At 63.7% G+C, this 12,213-nt stretch overlaps 1 protein-coding gene across 5 annotated transcripts in view; it reads right to left on the bottom strand.

The window, feature by feature from the left end:
- INTS1 (integrator complex subunit 1) overlaps positions 1-11,962 on the bottom strand; it is a 29,290-nt gene extending 17,328 nt beyond the window's left edge. For 3 of the 5 annotated variants that reach the window (XM_082428947.1, XM_082428949.1, XM_082428951.1), the window contains exons 1-17: positions 11,611-11,962; positions 10,743-11,033; positions 8,306-8,502; positions 8,080-8,217; positions 7,693-7,852; positions 7,437-7,541; positions 7,150-7,343; positions 6,918-7,063; positions 6,687-6,828; positions 6,152-6,328; positions 5,402-5,510; positions 4,680-4,800; positions 4,193-4,270; positions 3,433-3,590; positions 2,692-2,788; positions 330-421; positions 90-150 (exon numbers count right to left, since the gene is read on the bottom strand). In XM_082428947.1, the coding sequence (XP_082285073.1) occupies positions 90-150; positions 330-421; positions 2,692-2,788; positions 3,433-3,590; positions 4,193-4,270; positions 4,680-4,800; positions 5,402-5,510; positions 6,152-6,328; positions 6,687-6,828; positions 6,918-7,063; positions 7,150-7,343; positions 7,437-7,541; positions 7,693-7,852; positions 8,080-8,217; positions 8,306-8,502; positions 10,743-11,033; positions 11,611-11,668 (2,324 nt within the window). In that variant the 5' untranslated portion in view covers positions 11,669-11,962. Of the gene's footprint in view, positions 1-89; positions 151-329; positions 422-2,691; positions 2,789-3,432; positions 3,591-4,192; positions 4,271-4,679; positions 4,801-5,401; positions 5,511-6,151; positions 6,329-6,686; positions 6,829-6,917; positions 7,064-7,149; positions 7,344-7,435; positions 7,542-7,692; positions 7,853-8,079; positions 8,218-8,305; positions 8,503-10,742; positions 11,034-11,610 lie in introns of all 5 variants that reach the window. The other 2 variants (XM_082428948.1, XM_082428950.1) reach the window with 1 other exon arrangement.
- Between the last annotated feature and the right edge of the window lie 251 nt (positions 11,963-12,213).

Below are 12,213 nucleotides of genomic sequence, written 5' to 3'. Positions count from 1 at the left end.
CGCAGAGCAGCGGGAGCCCCAGCACGCCCTGCGCCCAGCGCGGCACCGGTGGGCCCGCCCTCCCGCTCCCAGAGCGGCGAGCCACTTACTTGGTCATCACCATCTCCATGAGCATCTTCAGCGTGGGGTACTCCTCCCAGGCGGCCAGGCCTAGGGAGCAAGGCGACAGCAGGTGGTAGCTGGGACTCCCGGCAGAAGACCCACCCCCTCCCCCGCCCATCCTCCAGTCCCCAGCCAGGCTCTGCTCCAGGCCCTGACAGGCAGGAAGCCCAGAAGGGGGAAAGGTCAACATCGGCCCAGGGGACCACGGCTGGCCAGAGGGGGCTCACCGATGTTCTCTGGGTTGAACGCGGCGACGACCAGCAGGAGGGGCCACGCCTTCCAGTAGAGGGTGGAGATGGCGAGGTTCGGAGGCTGGTACCTGGGACGCAAGGTGCCGATGGCTCAGCCTCGGGCCACGAGGTCCCGACGGAACGGGTCCAGGCCAGGGCGGCAACCGCCTCACAGACCCGAACGTCAGTACTGGAGCCTCAGTCACTCCTCTCTGGGACTTGCGCCCCCAGGATGTGCATGGCTGTACCCAGCACACCGCTCGGGCCCACACCCCAGCCCCGGGCTCCGGGACACGTGCCCTACTTCCCTCAGGCTTGGCCTCCCACCCTATAGCACGGGAACATGGGAAAGGTAATAAACACTCGATAATGCTAACTACTGTTGTTATTCTTTGCATCAGAAAACCAGAAAACACCCCAGTATCCATCGACGTGTAACCATAATAACTTTCAAAAGTCACACACCATGCTATCGTGATTACAGTCCTTTCAGATGACGCAACAGAAAGCAGCTAAGAAGCCATTAGGAAAAATGAAATAAATCTGATATGATGACTTGGCAACACTCCCCAAACTCATCTATAGCTTGGATGCAATCCCACCACAATTCCAGTTGGCTTTTTTGTGGAAATTGACCAGAGGACCCTAAAATTCACATGGAAATGCGAGGACCCAGAAAAGCCAAAATAATGTTGAAAAAGAATAAAATTGGAGGACTCACACTTCCCAATTTCAAAACCCAGCACAAAGTCACAGTAATGAAGACAGAAGTGTGGGCGTGAGGACAGGCATATAGGTCAATGGAACAGAACTGAGAATCCAGAAATAAACCCATATGTTTAAGGTCAACTGATTACCCATGAAGGACCGTGATGCAGCCGCACGAAACAGAATGAAGTCAGAGCCGCACCTCACGCCGCATACAAAAATAAATTCAAAATGGATAACAGACCTAAACATTAAGGCTAGAACTATATAAAACTCTTAGAAGAAAACACAGGAATAGATCTTTGACACCTCAGATGAGGCAATGGTTTCTTACGCGTGACACGAAGACCCAAGAAACCAAAGAAAAATAAACTGGACCTTATCAAGATTAAAAGCTTCTGTGTCTCAAACGGCACTAAGAAGGGATATATCTACAAATTATAGGTATGTTAAGGGTCTCACTCCAGAACCTATAAAGAGCCCTCACAATTCAACAACAAATATTCAAACAATCCAGTTTAAAACTGGGCAAAGAACTCAGATAGACATTTCTCCAAAGAAGGTGTTCAAATGGCCCACAAGCATGTGAAAAGCTGCTCAGTGTCACTAGCGATTACAGAAATGGAAATCAAAGCCAAAATGAGGGACTTCCCTGGCGGTCCAGTGGTTAGGGCTCTGCACTTCCACTGCAGGGGGCACAGGTCTGATCCCTGGTCAGGGAACCAAGATCCCACATGCTGCGGCCAAAAAAAAAAAAAAAGCCAAAATGAGATGCCACTTCACACCCACTAAGACGACTAAAATAAAAAGATGGACCATCAGTCTCGGCAAAGATGTGGAGAAACAGGAACCCTCGGACCCTCTGCTGGCAAAGTGAAACGGCGCAGCCGCTGCGGGAAAGTCTGGTGGTTCCACAAAAGGTTAAACACGTGACCCAGCAATTCTACTCCTGGGTATCCTCGCGAGAACTGAAAACATACATCCTCACAAAGACGTATCCGTGGAGTTCCCAGCAGCACGGTTAACAACAGCGGAAACCACCTAAGTGTGTGTCAACCAGCAAACAGACCCACAAAACGCAGTGCCTGCACTCGGCCACGGAGAGGGACAGAGGACAGGTGCAAACTAAAACTCGAGGGACCCTGAACACGTGACGCTCGGTGGAAGGAGCCCGCCACGCAGGACCACGCGCTTTATGATTCTGTTTACATAAAGTGTCCAGAAATGTCCAATCCACAGGGACAGAGCTGATTCGTGGGGTCTAAGGGCTGTGTGTTTGGGGGAGGGGGGATGGGGGGCAACAGCTAGCGGGAACAGGTTCCCTAAGGGGACATGGCAATGGCTGCATAACCCCACGAATGTACTAAAAGCACCAAATCACAGACTCTAAATGAGTGAAGCATACGAGAAACGAGAACGGTATCTCAGTCAAGCGGCTTAAGGAAACAGAGCGCGAGCTCACTGTCGTCCAGAAGACACCGTGAATGCGTTCACACACACGGGAAGCAAGCATCTAAGTGACGAAGACCAAAAAGGAGAGGACAAGGGAGCAGGTCACAGAGAGGCAGGCGACGGCAGTCCAGCAGGCCCTGGGTCGCTCGCCGCGCGGCCCAGCCTCACGGGTGTCTGCGGGCGGGCCGCGGCGCCTCACCCGGCCGGGAGCTGGATGTTCTCCGGGTGGCGGTAGGTGCACAGGTTCAGAACGGCGTCGATCAGCTGCGTCCTCTCCACCCTCAGCACTTCCATGTCTGAAACCCAGAAACCACACACGCCTCACTCGGTGGATGTCCAGGCCCAGACTCGGGCCGTGGACATCAGAGAGCAAGGAGACGGGGCGGGGGGGCCGGGGACGACACGGGCGCGGGGCAGGATGCAATGACACGCAGCCAGTGTGAGCTGGCCTGGGGAGCCGGGGCACGTCTCCACCACGTGGCACCTGAGCTGGCTGGGCAGCAGGCAGGACCGGACCGTGGGCAGCACAGCGCAGCTGGGCTCAGGGCAGGGCCGAGACGTGACCACACCCGTGTCTGGAGCAGAAGCGCCAGGGCAGAGCCCCCGGGGAGGCAGCGAGCCCCGCCACACCGAGGGGTCGGCTCCAGGCCCATCGGCAACGGGACATACGCACGCTCTAGGACGGGGACCGCTCTGCGTAAGGCCACCGCGGTGGCCCGTTAAAGAGGCGAGAGACACACACTCCTGCCAAAGTTCAACTACGTGGAGAATGGGCACGAGTCCAGGGTGAGCTGCAGAATCAGCCTAAGGACTAGATTGCCGTCCGAGACACACGCACGGCCTGATGCCCGATGCCCGTGAGGTCAGCAGCGGGGAGGGAGGAGCCCAGTGGCGGGGGGCCGTCGCCCACAGCAGGCAGGACAAAGCGCCAGGCCCTCACCGTCGGCCTGCACGGCTGCGGCCCGCTTCACCAGGTGGTCGGCCAGCTCCATGGCGTCGGCGGGGCCCAGCGGAAGCTCCCGCGACAGCCCGATGACCAGGATGCGCATCAGCGTGTCCTCCAGGATGGGCACCTCCGAGCAGAGGCGGAGGAAGAAGCTGCGGGCGCGGCAGGGAGAGGCCGGGCTGGCGGGAGCCCACGGCGGGCGACGAGGGGGCAGCCGCCCACCCTCCCCGTGGCCACTTGTGCCCGATGCCCCGTGGACCATGCCCCGCCGTCCCGAGGAGGAACATGAGGGGAGCCCAGCCTCGTCCCGCAGCCCCCGGACTGTGACACGAGACGGGTGTGGAGCACAGGCGGGTGTGAGATGAGCACGCTGACCGGGCCCACAGTGGGGACGGACGGGAGCAACTGCTCAGAAGCACAGGGCAGGGTGTCCCCAGGCTCAGGGGACAGAGCACGACACTGGCTGAGGGAGGAAAAACGTGTGTGCAGCTGCTCGGAAGCGAGGAGGGGCAGGGAGCTGGAAACATCCCGGGGCTGCTGAGCTGGGGGCTCCCGGGGCACAGGCACCGGCTGAGTCCCCGGGAGGGTGCAGGTGACTTTGCAGAGACACCGCGCCCTTGGGAAATGCGGCACAGGGTGTGCGGGGCGGGACAGGGATGGTGACCCTGACCAAGACCAGACAGAGCCCCTGGGCTGGCTTCAGCGAGCCTGGCCTGGGCAGCCCTCGCGGCCCAGGGCCGGAAGGCACGCTCACTTGCGGTCACTCTCGGGTGGCCAGTTGTCCCATTTGTAGTAGGTCTCGGGCTGCTCCGTGAAGAGCACCTTGTGAAGGCTGCAGGGTGGAGAGAGCCATCAGGGTTGGAGTAGACGGGGCCCCCCGCCAACCCCGTCAGCCCCCACTGGCTGCGAAGCCACACGTGCAGAGGGACCGCCCGATTCCTGAGCTCGGCAACCCCACGGCACTTCTGGAGGGCCTCCAGCCACCCCCAATAAGGTCTGGGGGGCTGGCAGGTGACAGAACCCCCCAGCAGGGGGCTCCCAACCCCGGTCAGACGGGACCCCACCTCCCCTGTAAGAGAAGGCTCTGCCCGAGGCCCTGATGCCACATGAGGGCCGGCCCCGCTGGTTCCTGAGAGGCTGGGGCCAGCCGGCGGCCTGTCACCTCTGTGGTGAGCGCCGTCACTGGTCTCCAGGCAGACCAGGCAGCGGCCGCACCCCGAGCAGGAGAGCGCGGGCCGTACCAGTGCGCGTAGTCCCTGGGGGCGAGCTTGCTGACAGACGGGACGACGGTGTGCAGCCACCAGACGGCGTCGCGCTGGATTGCGGCCATCTGGTTCTGGAAGGAGCGCAGCGCCTCCAGGTCTGCGGGGGACGAGAGAGTTACAGAGCCCGCACGGCAGCCAGAGGGTCCAGCTCGAGGCCAGGCGCGGGAAGGAGGCCTGGGCGGCACGAGCCTCCTGCAGTGTCTGCAGGCTAGAAAGGCAGGCCTGAGATGGAGCGGGGAACTCGGCTAGGATAAGGTTCAGCGAACGCCTGACCATCCTCACAGGCCCAGGGCAGCTCGGGGAACTGAAACCCTCAGGTTCCAAGTGTCCTTCCAGCCCATCGCTTAAGGGGCCTATGCAGCCAGGCCTGCCCAGGATCAGCCAGGAACCAAAGCCGGCTGACCCAAACACCACCGCCCTGCTTCCCCACCTACCCTTGGCCCAAGGGCAGCGAGCCCGAAACACCTTCACAACGGCACCAGGATCCGCGTGAGCAAACCGTCCAAGCAGAGAACGGGCCTGGACCAGAAGCTGGTGTTCTCAGCCCAGACGGGAGGAACAGGAACCAGCAGCTTCCGGAAGCTCCCTCGGTCTCTAGGAGCTGTGCCGTGGGAGCGCCCCTTCCCGCCCCCTGCCTGGGCCTCGGGGACGGCCTACAGCCACGGAAGCACCCACCACTGCCAGGCCCGGAGCCTTACTCTTTTTCTCTCCTTTGTCCCAGGCGACGCCGGCCTCCTTCACCTGGGCCGTGATGCCCAGCATCATGGACACGGCCAGCACGTCTGTGATGTGCACCACAAAGCGCTCCTGCAAGCACAGCCCAGCTCAGCGGGCTCTGCATCCCTTGCCCAGGCCCTGGGCACACGAGCCGCCGGGACAGGAGGACGCTGGACGGAAGGAGGCCTTGGGACCAAGCAGCGGCCGGCAGCAGGGCCAGGCCGGGCCACAGCGAGGCGGCTCAGCCAACAGGGCTGGACTAAGCCCGCCCTCCCGAGAAGAGGGCCGCCCCGTGGGCTGTCTGCCGACCTGCCCGCGCAGCACTCAAGATCCTCCACCCCAAGCCCCAAGTCCTGCTCTCCAGCGGCACCTCCCACTGCCCCCAAACACCCCAAAATCTACGGCCCTCTGTGCACTGTCTGCGTCGCCCTGCCTGCTCACGCCGTCCCCTGGCCTCCCCAGCCCCGCCGGCTACAGCTCTTCCCACCTCCACACCCAGCCCCGAGGTCACCGGCTCCCCTGGGGGCACCCGGCCAGCCCCTCCTTGGACCTCGCAGGATGGAGCCTCCGCTGCCTCCGGGATGGGCCACCATGCACGCGGGGCACCCATCACAGACTGGTGCACTCCGAATGGCACCGGGGAAACCGCTGGGCAAGACCCAAGCAGTAGGCAGCCTGCACGGGCTTGGGGCATGGGGGGCATGGGGGGCATGGGAGGGGGGGCTGCCCACCTTGAACTCCATGTCCAGGTACTGGGGCTCCTTGCGCTCCTGCATGAGCCCGAGGCAGAAGGCCTGGAAGTTGATCTCATGCTTGGTCTGCTTGATGATTTCGCGCAGCAGGGCCCGCGAGGCCCGCAGGTAGTCGTCCTTGTTGGTCAGCAGGTCCTGGAACACCATGGCCAGGAACTGGGGGAGAGAGAGCGCCAGCAGTTGCCGGGGCTGCCCTCCAGCTTCCATCCTCACCAGGCTGCAGGAGGTCTTCCCAGAGCCCCCAGACGAGGCCCCCGCCAGCTCCTGCTGCACGCCCAGGCCCGGCCCCTCGCCCCCCCACCCCCGAGCCTCTCACACACGGCCTGGCACCACGCCGGCCGCCGCCATGCCCTCGTCTCCAGCCCGGGCGCGGGGCAGGGCTTGCAGGCGTGAGGCCACGCGGGGCTCCCACCTTGGGCGCCGGCGCGGGGCTCCCACCTTGGGCGCGGGGCGGGGCTCCCACCTTGGGCGCCGGCGCGGGGCTCCCACCTTGGGCGCGGGGCGGGGCTCCCACCTTGGGCGCCAGTGCGGGGCTGTGCTGCAACACGGCGTAGAGGGTCTGCATGTTGTTGGGGTTCCGCGCGTTGGAGAGCTCGTTGAAGATCACGAACTTGATGGTGGTGCCCAGGTTGTCCTTGTGCGCATTCAGCAGCTCCCTGGACGCGGGCCAAGCAGGCGGCGCTGGAGTGGCTGGGCCGCCCCCGCCTGCCGCCCACCCCCGCCCGCTCCTGACCGCCGGGCGCACCTGATGCAGAGCATGTAGTGGTTGAGCAGGACCTTGGGCTTGAGGCGGATCTTGATCAGGTGGGAGATGACGTCCATGTCCTCGGGGCCGTGCGTGCCGCAGTTCATGCACACGGACATGAGCAGGTCCTGGGCCGGCCGGGTCAGCTGCGGGGCGGCCGGGGCGGGGGCAGCGCCGTCAGCCCCGCCGCCTCGCCCGCCAAGGGGCACCCCACGCGCACGGCACCCCTCACCTTGGGGTTCTGCAGCCACATCTCCAGCTTCTGCACCGCCATCAGCCGCACCTCCTTGTAGCCGCAGGCGGAGGTGAGGAGCCGCAGCAGGTTCCGCGAGACGCTGTCGATGGGCTGCCGCCGGTTGAGCTGGTCGCGCAGCACGTCCAGGACGTACTCCTCCACGCTCTCCGCCAGCTCCTCGTACCTAGGCCAGAGGGGGGAGGCAGGCGGGCGGGAAGGCGGGCGGGCGGGGAGGCGGGCGGGCTCTCGCGGGGCCGGGCCGGGGGCCGCGCGGCGCACCTACCTGGGCATGAGCTGGCCCTCCTGCTCGGGGCTGAGCTTCTCCTCCGCAATCAGCAGCTCCGTCTGGCTGTCCTCCTCCTCGGTGAGGGAGGGGTGAGGGCTGCTCCCTGCACACGAGTGCCTCGTGGATACGCGCGCCCAGCCGGCCCTCGGGCACCCACGCCCCCGGCGGTACCTGGCTCCGTGGAGGGAGACGGCCCGCCCCGCCCCCCCCCCCCTCCGCGGGGAAGCCCGGCCCGGCCGCCCAGCATCTCTCACCGGCACTGAGCTCCCCTCCGCTGCGCCCCGCCTCCCCCTGCAGGAGCGCGCTCTTGGGGGGCATCTTGGTGTTGAAGGCCGTCTGGACGTTGTCCACGAAGGCCCTGCAGTGCGGGCTGTCCACCCAGATCCGCTCCCCCAGGGAGTCTTCAATGTACACCTGCGAGCACAAGGCCTCTGCCACGTCCAGCGGCGCCGCGGGAGGAGCGAGCCGGATGCCTCCCCAGGGCCCCAGCGGACAGGAGCGGGGCCGCCAGACACAGCCCTCCGGAAAGAACGCATTCAGTTGCCCCTGTTTCGCCCTGGGGGTCCAGCGGCGCACCCCACCTCCCACGGCCCTCTGCCCCCTTCACCAAAACAGCGATCTCCCGGGAGAGGCCCACTCACCTTGACAAAGATCTCGGGCCAGTTCTCATCCTCCTCGTACGCGGCCATGAGGAGGTTGCAGGCCAGCACGGACACCAGGCTGTTCCCCTTGGCCTTGAAGTTGATGGAGGCGTCCCGCCGCAGGAGACTGCACAGAGCCTGCAAGAGACGGCGTGGTGGCCGGGGAGGCCCGTCTCGCCTCCACCTGCCCCTTCCCAGGACAGAGGAGGGGACGCCCGGCCCTCACCTCGATGACCCCCTCCGTGGCGAAGATGTTGGGCTTGATCTTGGCCAGGTACATGAGGCTCAGGTACAGGGTGCTGTCCGGCTTGGCCCGCGTGACCTTCAGCTGCTTCACGGCCCCGCACAGCACTCCCTCCAGCCTGTCGTCATTGCCCTCCAGCTCGGCCGCCTCGATCTCATCCAGCAGCACCGCGGGCGGGACTGGCCGGGGAGACGGGGCCCTGTCAGGCGGGCAGCTCCGAGCAGAGGCTGCCTCGCGGGGGCCCCAGGCCACGGGCTGACTGGGCCAACCACCAGAGACCGGCCAGCGAGGGTCTCAGGGCTGAGCCGGTCTCCCGGGAGGACGCCGCCGGGCAGATGCTGCCCCGACCCGCGGGAACGACCAAGACCACGAAGGGTCGGCGTTAGCCAGGTGCCACCAGAGCCCTCTCGCCACACCACACGGCTACCCCAGGGTGATCTGTTCTGGAAACACCTGTTTTCCTACAAGTTGGACAATTTTTCTAAGCTTTTCAGTTAGCCGGCACAACGTACCCGCAAGCCTTCCTTCTCTTCTGTCGTGGCCGCTTCTTTGCCGCCCCTCCCCAGGTCTGTCCCGCAGAGGCTTTTCTGCTCCGTCTTTGCAGGGAACCCACCGGGGGCTTCGCCCCTCTCCCTGCACAGCTGCCCGCTGCTCTGCTCTGCTCTCCACTTCCTTGTGCGTCCTCTGTCCCCCACCTTCCTTCTCGACGGGAACCGCAGCTCCGGCACAACACCCGCCCCCCCGCCCGCACTTGAGGCCCCGCTCCTCTGAGGGTCCCTCTCGGCCGGGCTTCGGCTCCATCCCATGTTTGCTTCGTGCTGCGTTTGTGATTGTTCCATTTTACCTATTCTCTCACTTCCATTACGATATTTTCTCTGACCCAAGGCTTTTTTTAGGATTGTGTTTTTAGATACCCAAACGACGGAAGGAGGCCTTGTTACTGATTTCTAACTTAACTGCACTGAAAACAGAGGATTCAACAGTAGCCCCTGAGTGCCGTCTACGTGCTGGGGAAAATGACAAATAGGCAGGAAGGATGGACCAGAGCTACGGAAGGTCCTGGCCGTGGAGATGTTCCAAACACCAGACGCTATAAGTAGCTCAAATCAGCCTTTTCTCCGTTTTGTTAAAGGTGTTTGTAAAATACGTTATTATTCTGGACGTGCTTTTCATAATCATATTCCATCCAACCCTCAAAGCCACCCTTTCTGGCAGTCACGCGATGGTAAAACAATACCAAAGCACAGCCATCAGCGCAGAGGACCGTGGCCTGAGTCAGGACTCGGCCCCGCAAGCGCTTCCACTCCTGACCGGCACCAGCCGCCAGCGGAGGGCCCTGAACCGAGGGTCTGACTCGGCTCCCAAAGCACTGCTCCAGCCCCGTCCTCCGCCTCGGCTCCGGCCACCGCGTGCCCTGTTCCCCAAGCACAGGTCCCCGCTCCAGGACGCGGGCCTCCCCTCGGTGGTTTCTCCTCCAACAGCCTGCACTGCCTGTTAAGATCCCATCCAGCCTTTCAGGCTCAATTTCACGCTGCGGTTCCCTGACGGGCCTTCCCTCTCCCGAGGCTGTCCCGTGAGCACCTGTCCGCACAACACCTGGGACCGGTGTGATGTTTAACAGACCTGATCTACAGGGCATCGTGGGGCCACCAGAAATAATCAACGGAAAGATGGTACAGAGAAGTAAGGGAACGTGAGGTGCACACAAAATTAAAAGCTTTCGTGTACACGGCGGGCTTGTGGATCAGCTATACCCTGTCTTTAACGCTGCCGTGTTACCTTTCCAAGCCCTTCGCTGTCAGGAGCCGGGAGGAAGGAGGGCGCAGCACAAGCCTCCTCGTCCCGGGGGCAGAGGGTTCCTCACGAGACGCACAGCCCCCGAGAACAGCACCTGTCTGTGCGCTGCCCTGTACCCGCCATGCTCGGAGCAGAGCCTGTCACGGTGGAGCGAGCCCGTTCCCAGAGGGCAGGCGCTGGCGGCCCCCAGCAGCGCATCAGCCTCACACCAGCTCCGCCCCTGGAGCTGGGACGACGGAAATCCGTACAAGGCTTTCCAACCCAGGAGGCCCTGGCGCCCGCTCCGCCTGCCTCACAGAGAAGGCCACTGACGTGCGCGCTGCCAACGCTGCTCCCGCTACATGGCAGCAGCCGTTCGGGCCCCAGACCCACCTGTGCCACCTTGCCCTGAGTGACACAAGCACTTCCCGTCGCTGTCACAGAGTCTGAAGCACAAGCGGGGCGAAGGCACCCTTATGAGAGGTGCTTTGAAAAACAAACTCACAGAGGACTCCCGCCCTCCATCCTCCAAAGAACCTACGCTCCACCTACAGTGCTAAGCCGGAAGTGGCCGTTCCGAACCCCTGGTGCACAGACAAGGCGTGGGCTACATTCTCTGGGGGACGTCAGGGGCTGACCTTACCTTCAATCGGGACCACAGACGGTTCCTTAATCGAGGGAGAGATGGCACGTTTCTCTGCCACTGCGGCCTCAGCCAGGCGTCCCAGGGCACTCAGAGGGGGTGTGGAGGAGAGTTTCGGGCGCTTGGTGAGCCCGGTCAGGGCCGAGGCACCTGCCAGAGCAGCCGCAGCGTCCCGCTTGCGCTCCGAGGGCAGGCTGGAAGGGGCAGGCTTCAGCAGGGTGGATGCCGTTTTCGATTCAGTGGTCTGACCCTTCGAGCCCAGAGCAATGAAGTCTCCTGGAGGAGGGTGCCCTGCAGAGAAGAGACGTGGAGAAACGGGCACCTTCACACAGCAGCCGAGGTGGAGAGGGTGTCCGAGACCAACTCCAACCTCCTGCGATTTCCGAGGGGATTAAACAAGGGCTGGAGGAGGCAAGAAACCAGTCACCCAGCAAGTCCACGGCAGAGCTGGGACCGTACGACGGGAGCAACAACGGCCACACGGAGCTTACTACCGACCAGGCCACCTCTAGTTGACAAGTGTCAGTCCCCTTAATCCTCAACGAGGCTCTGGAACAGGCAGCATTACTCTCACTTTACAGGTGAGGACAACCAGGCACAGAGAGGTTAAGTAACGTGCCCAAGGCCACACAGCTTGGAGCGGCAAAGCGCGGGGCGGAGGCCAGTCTGGCTCCAGCCTGCTTTTAGCCACTGTGTTTGTGCTGCCCCCTCCTCCCGGCTCGCGACTCCCAGAGCCGCCGGGACCAAGGGCTGCTCTTCGAGACCCCATTCCTGGAAACCGCGTTCGGCTCGGAGTAACGAAGCCGCGACCCGACAGAGGAGCCGGGCCGGAAGCCCCGAAGCCGCGCCGCCGGGAGAGGCCGCGCACCCGAAGGCTTGGCCGCAGCGCTGGGCCTGCGGACGGCGGTGGGCTTGGCCCGGTTCATTCTGTCCCCGTCCCTTCGCCGCTCCTCGCTGCCGACGCCTCACTTGGGAGAAGACCAGCGCAAGTCAGTCGTCCGCCGCTCGCCCATTCATTCGGATCCACCGTCCGGGGTTGGGGTTCGGGGCGAACGGCCAGCCCCGCCGCGCGCAGCCACTCCCGAAGGAGCCGCGCGACTCCGCCTCCCCGCCTCGGACCCCGGGAGGGTCTGTCTCGCCGGCAGCCGCTGCCCAATCACTTCTAGCGAGATCACCTCTGGCCCATCGCCCCGGCGCCCCGCCACCGCCACGGCCGCCCTGGAACCGGAAGCCGCCCTCGGAGCCCGACTTCCGGAACACCCGGCAGCAAAACAGCGCGGCAGGGGCGGAAAGGCGAGGAGGCGGGAGGGTCCGCGGGGCCTGCAGCGCTCTCTGCCGGCGGGAGGCCGGCGGGGCTCGCAGCCGCTGATCTCTACCTGGCGAGGCGGACGCTGTCACCCGCTCCTGCAGGTGAGGCTGACCTTAGAAAGTGACGTGCCCAAGGATAGCCAGCCAGGAAGGGTGGCCTCCG

This window comes from Balaenoptera physalus (genome assembly GCF_965194825.1).
Source record: "Balaenoptera physalus genome assembly, chromosome: 16".
Taxonomy (NCBI): Eukaryota; Metazoa; Chordata; class Mammalia; order Artiodactyla; family Balaenopteridae; genus Balaenoptera; species Balaenoptera physalus.
The sequence above is the reverse complement of the archived record's forward strand: the minus strand, read 5'-3'. Positions and strand labels throughout refer to the sequence as shown.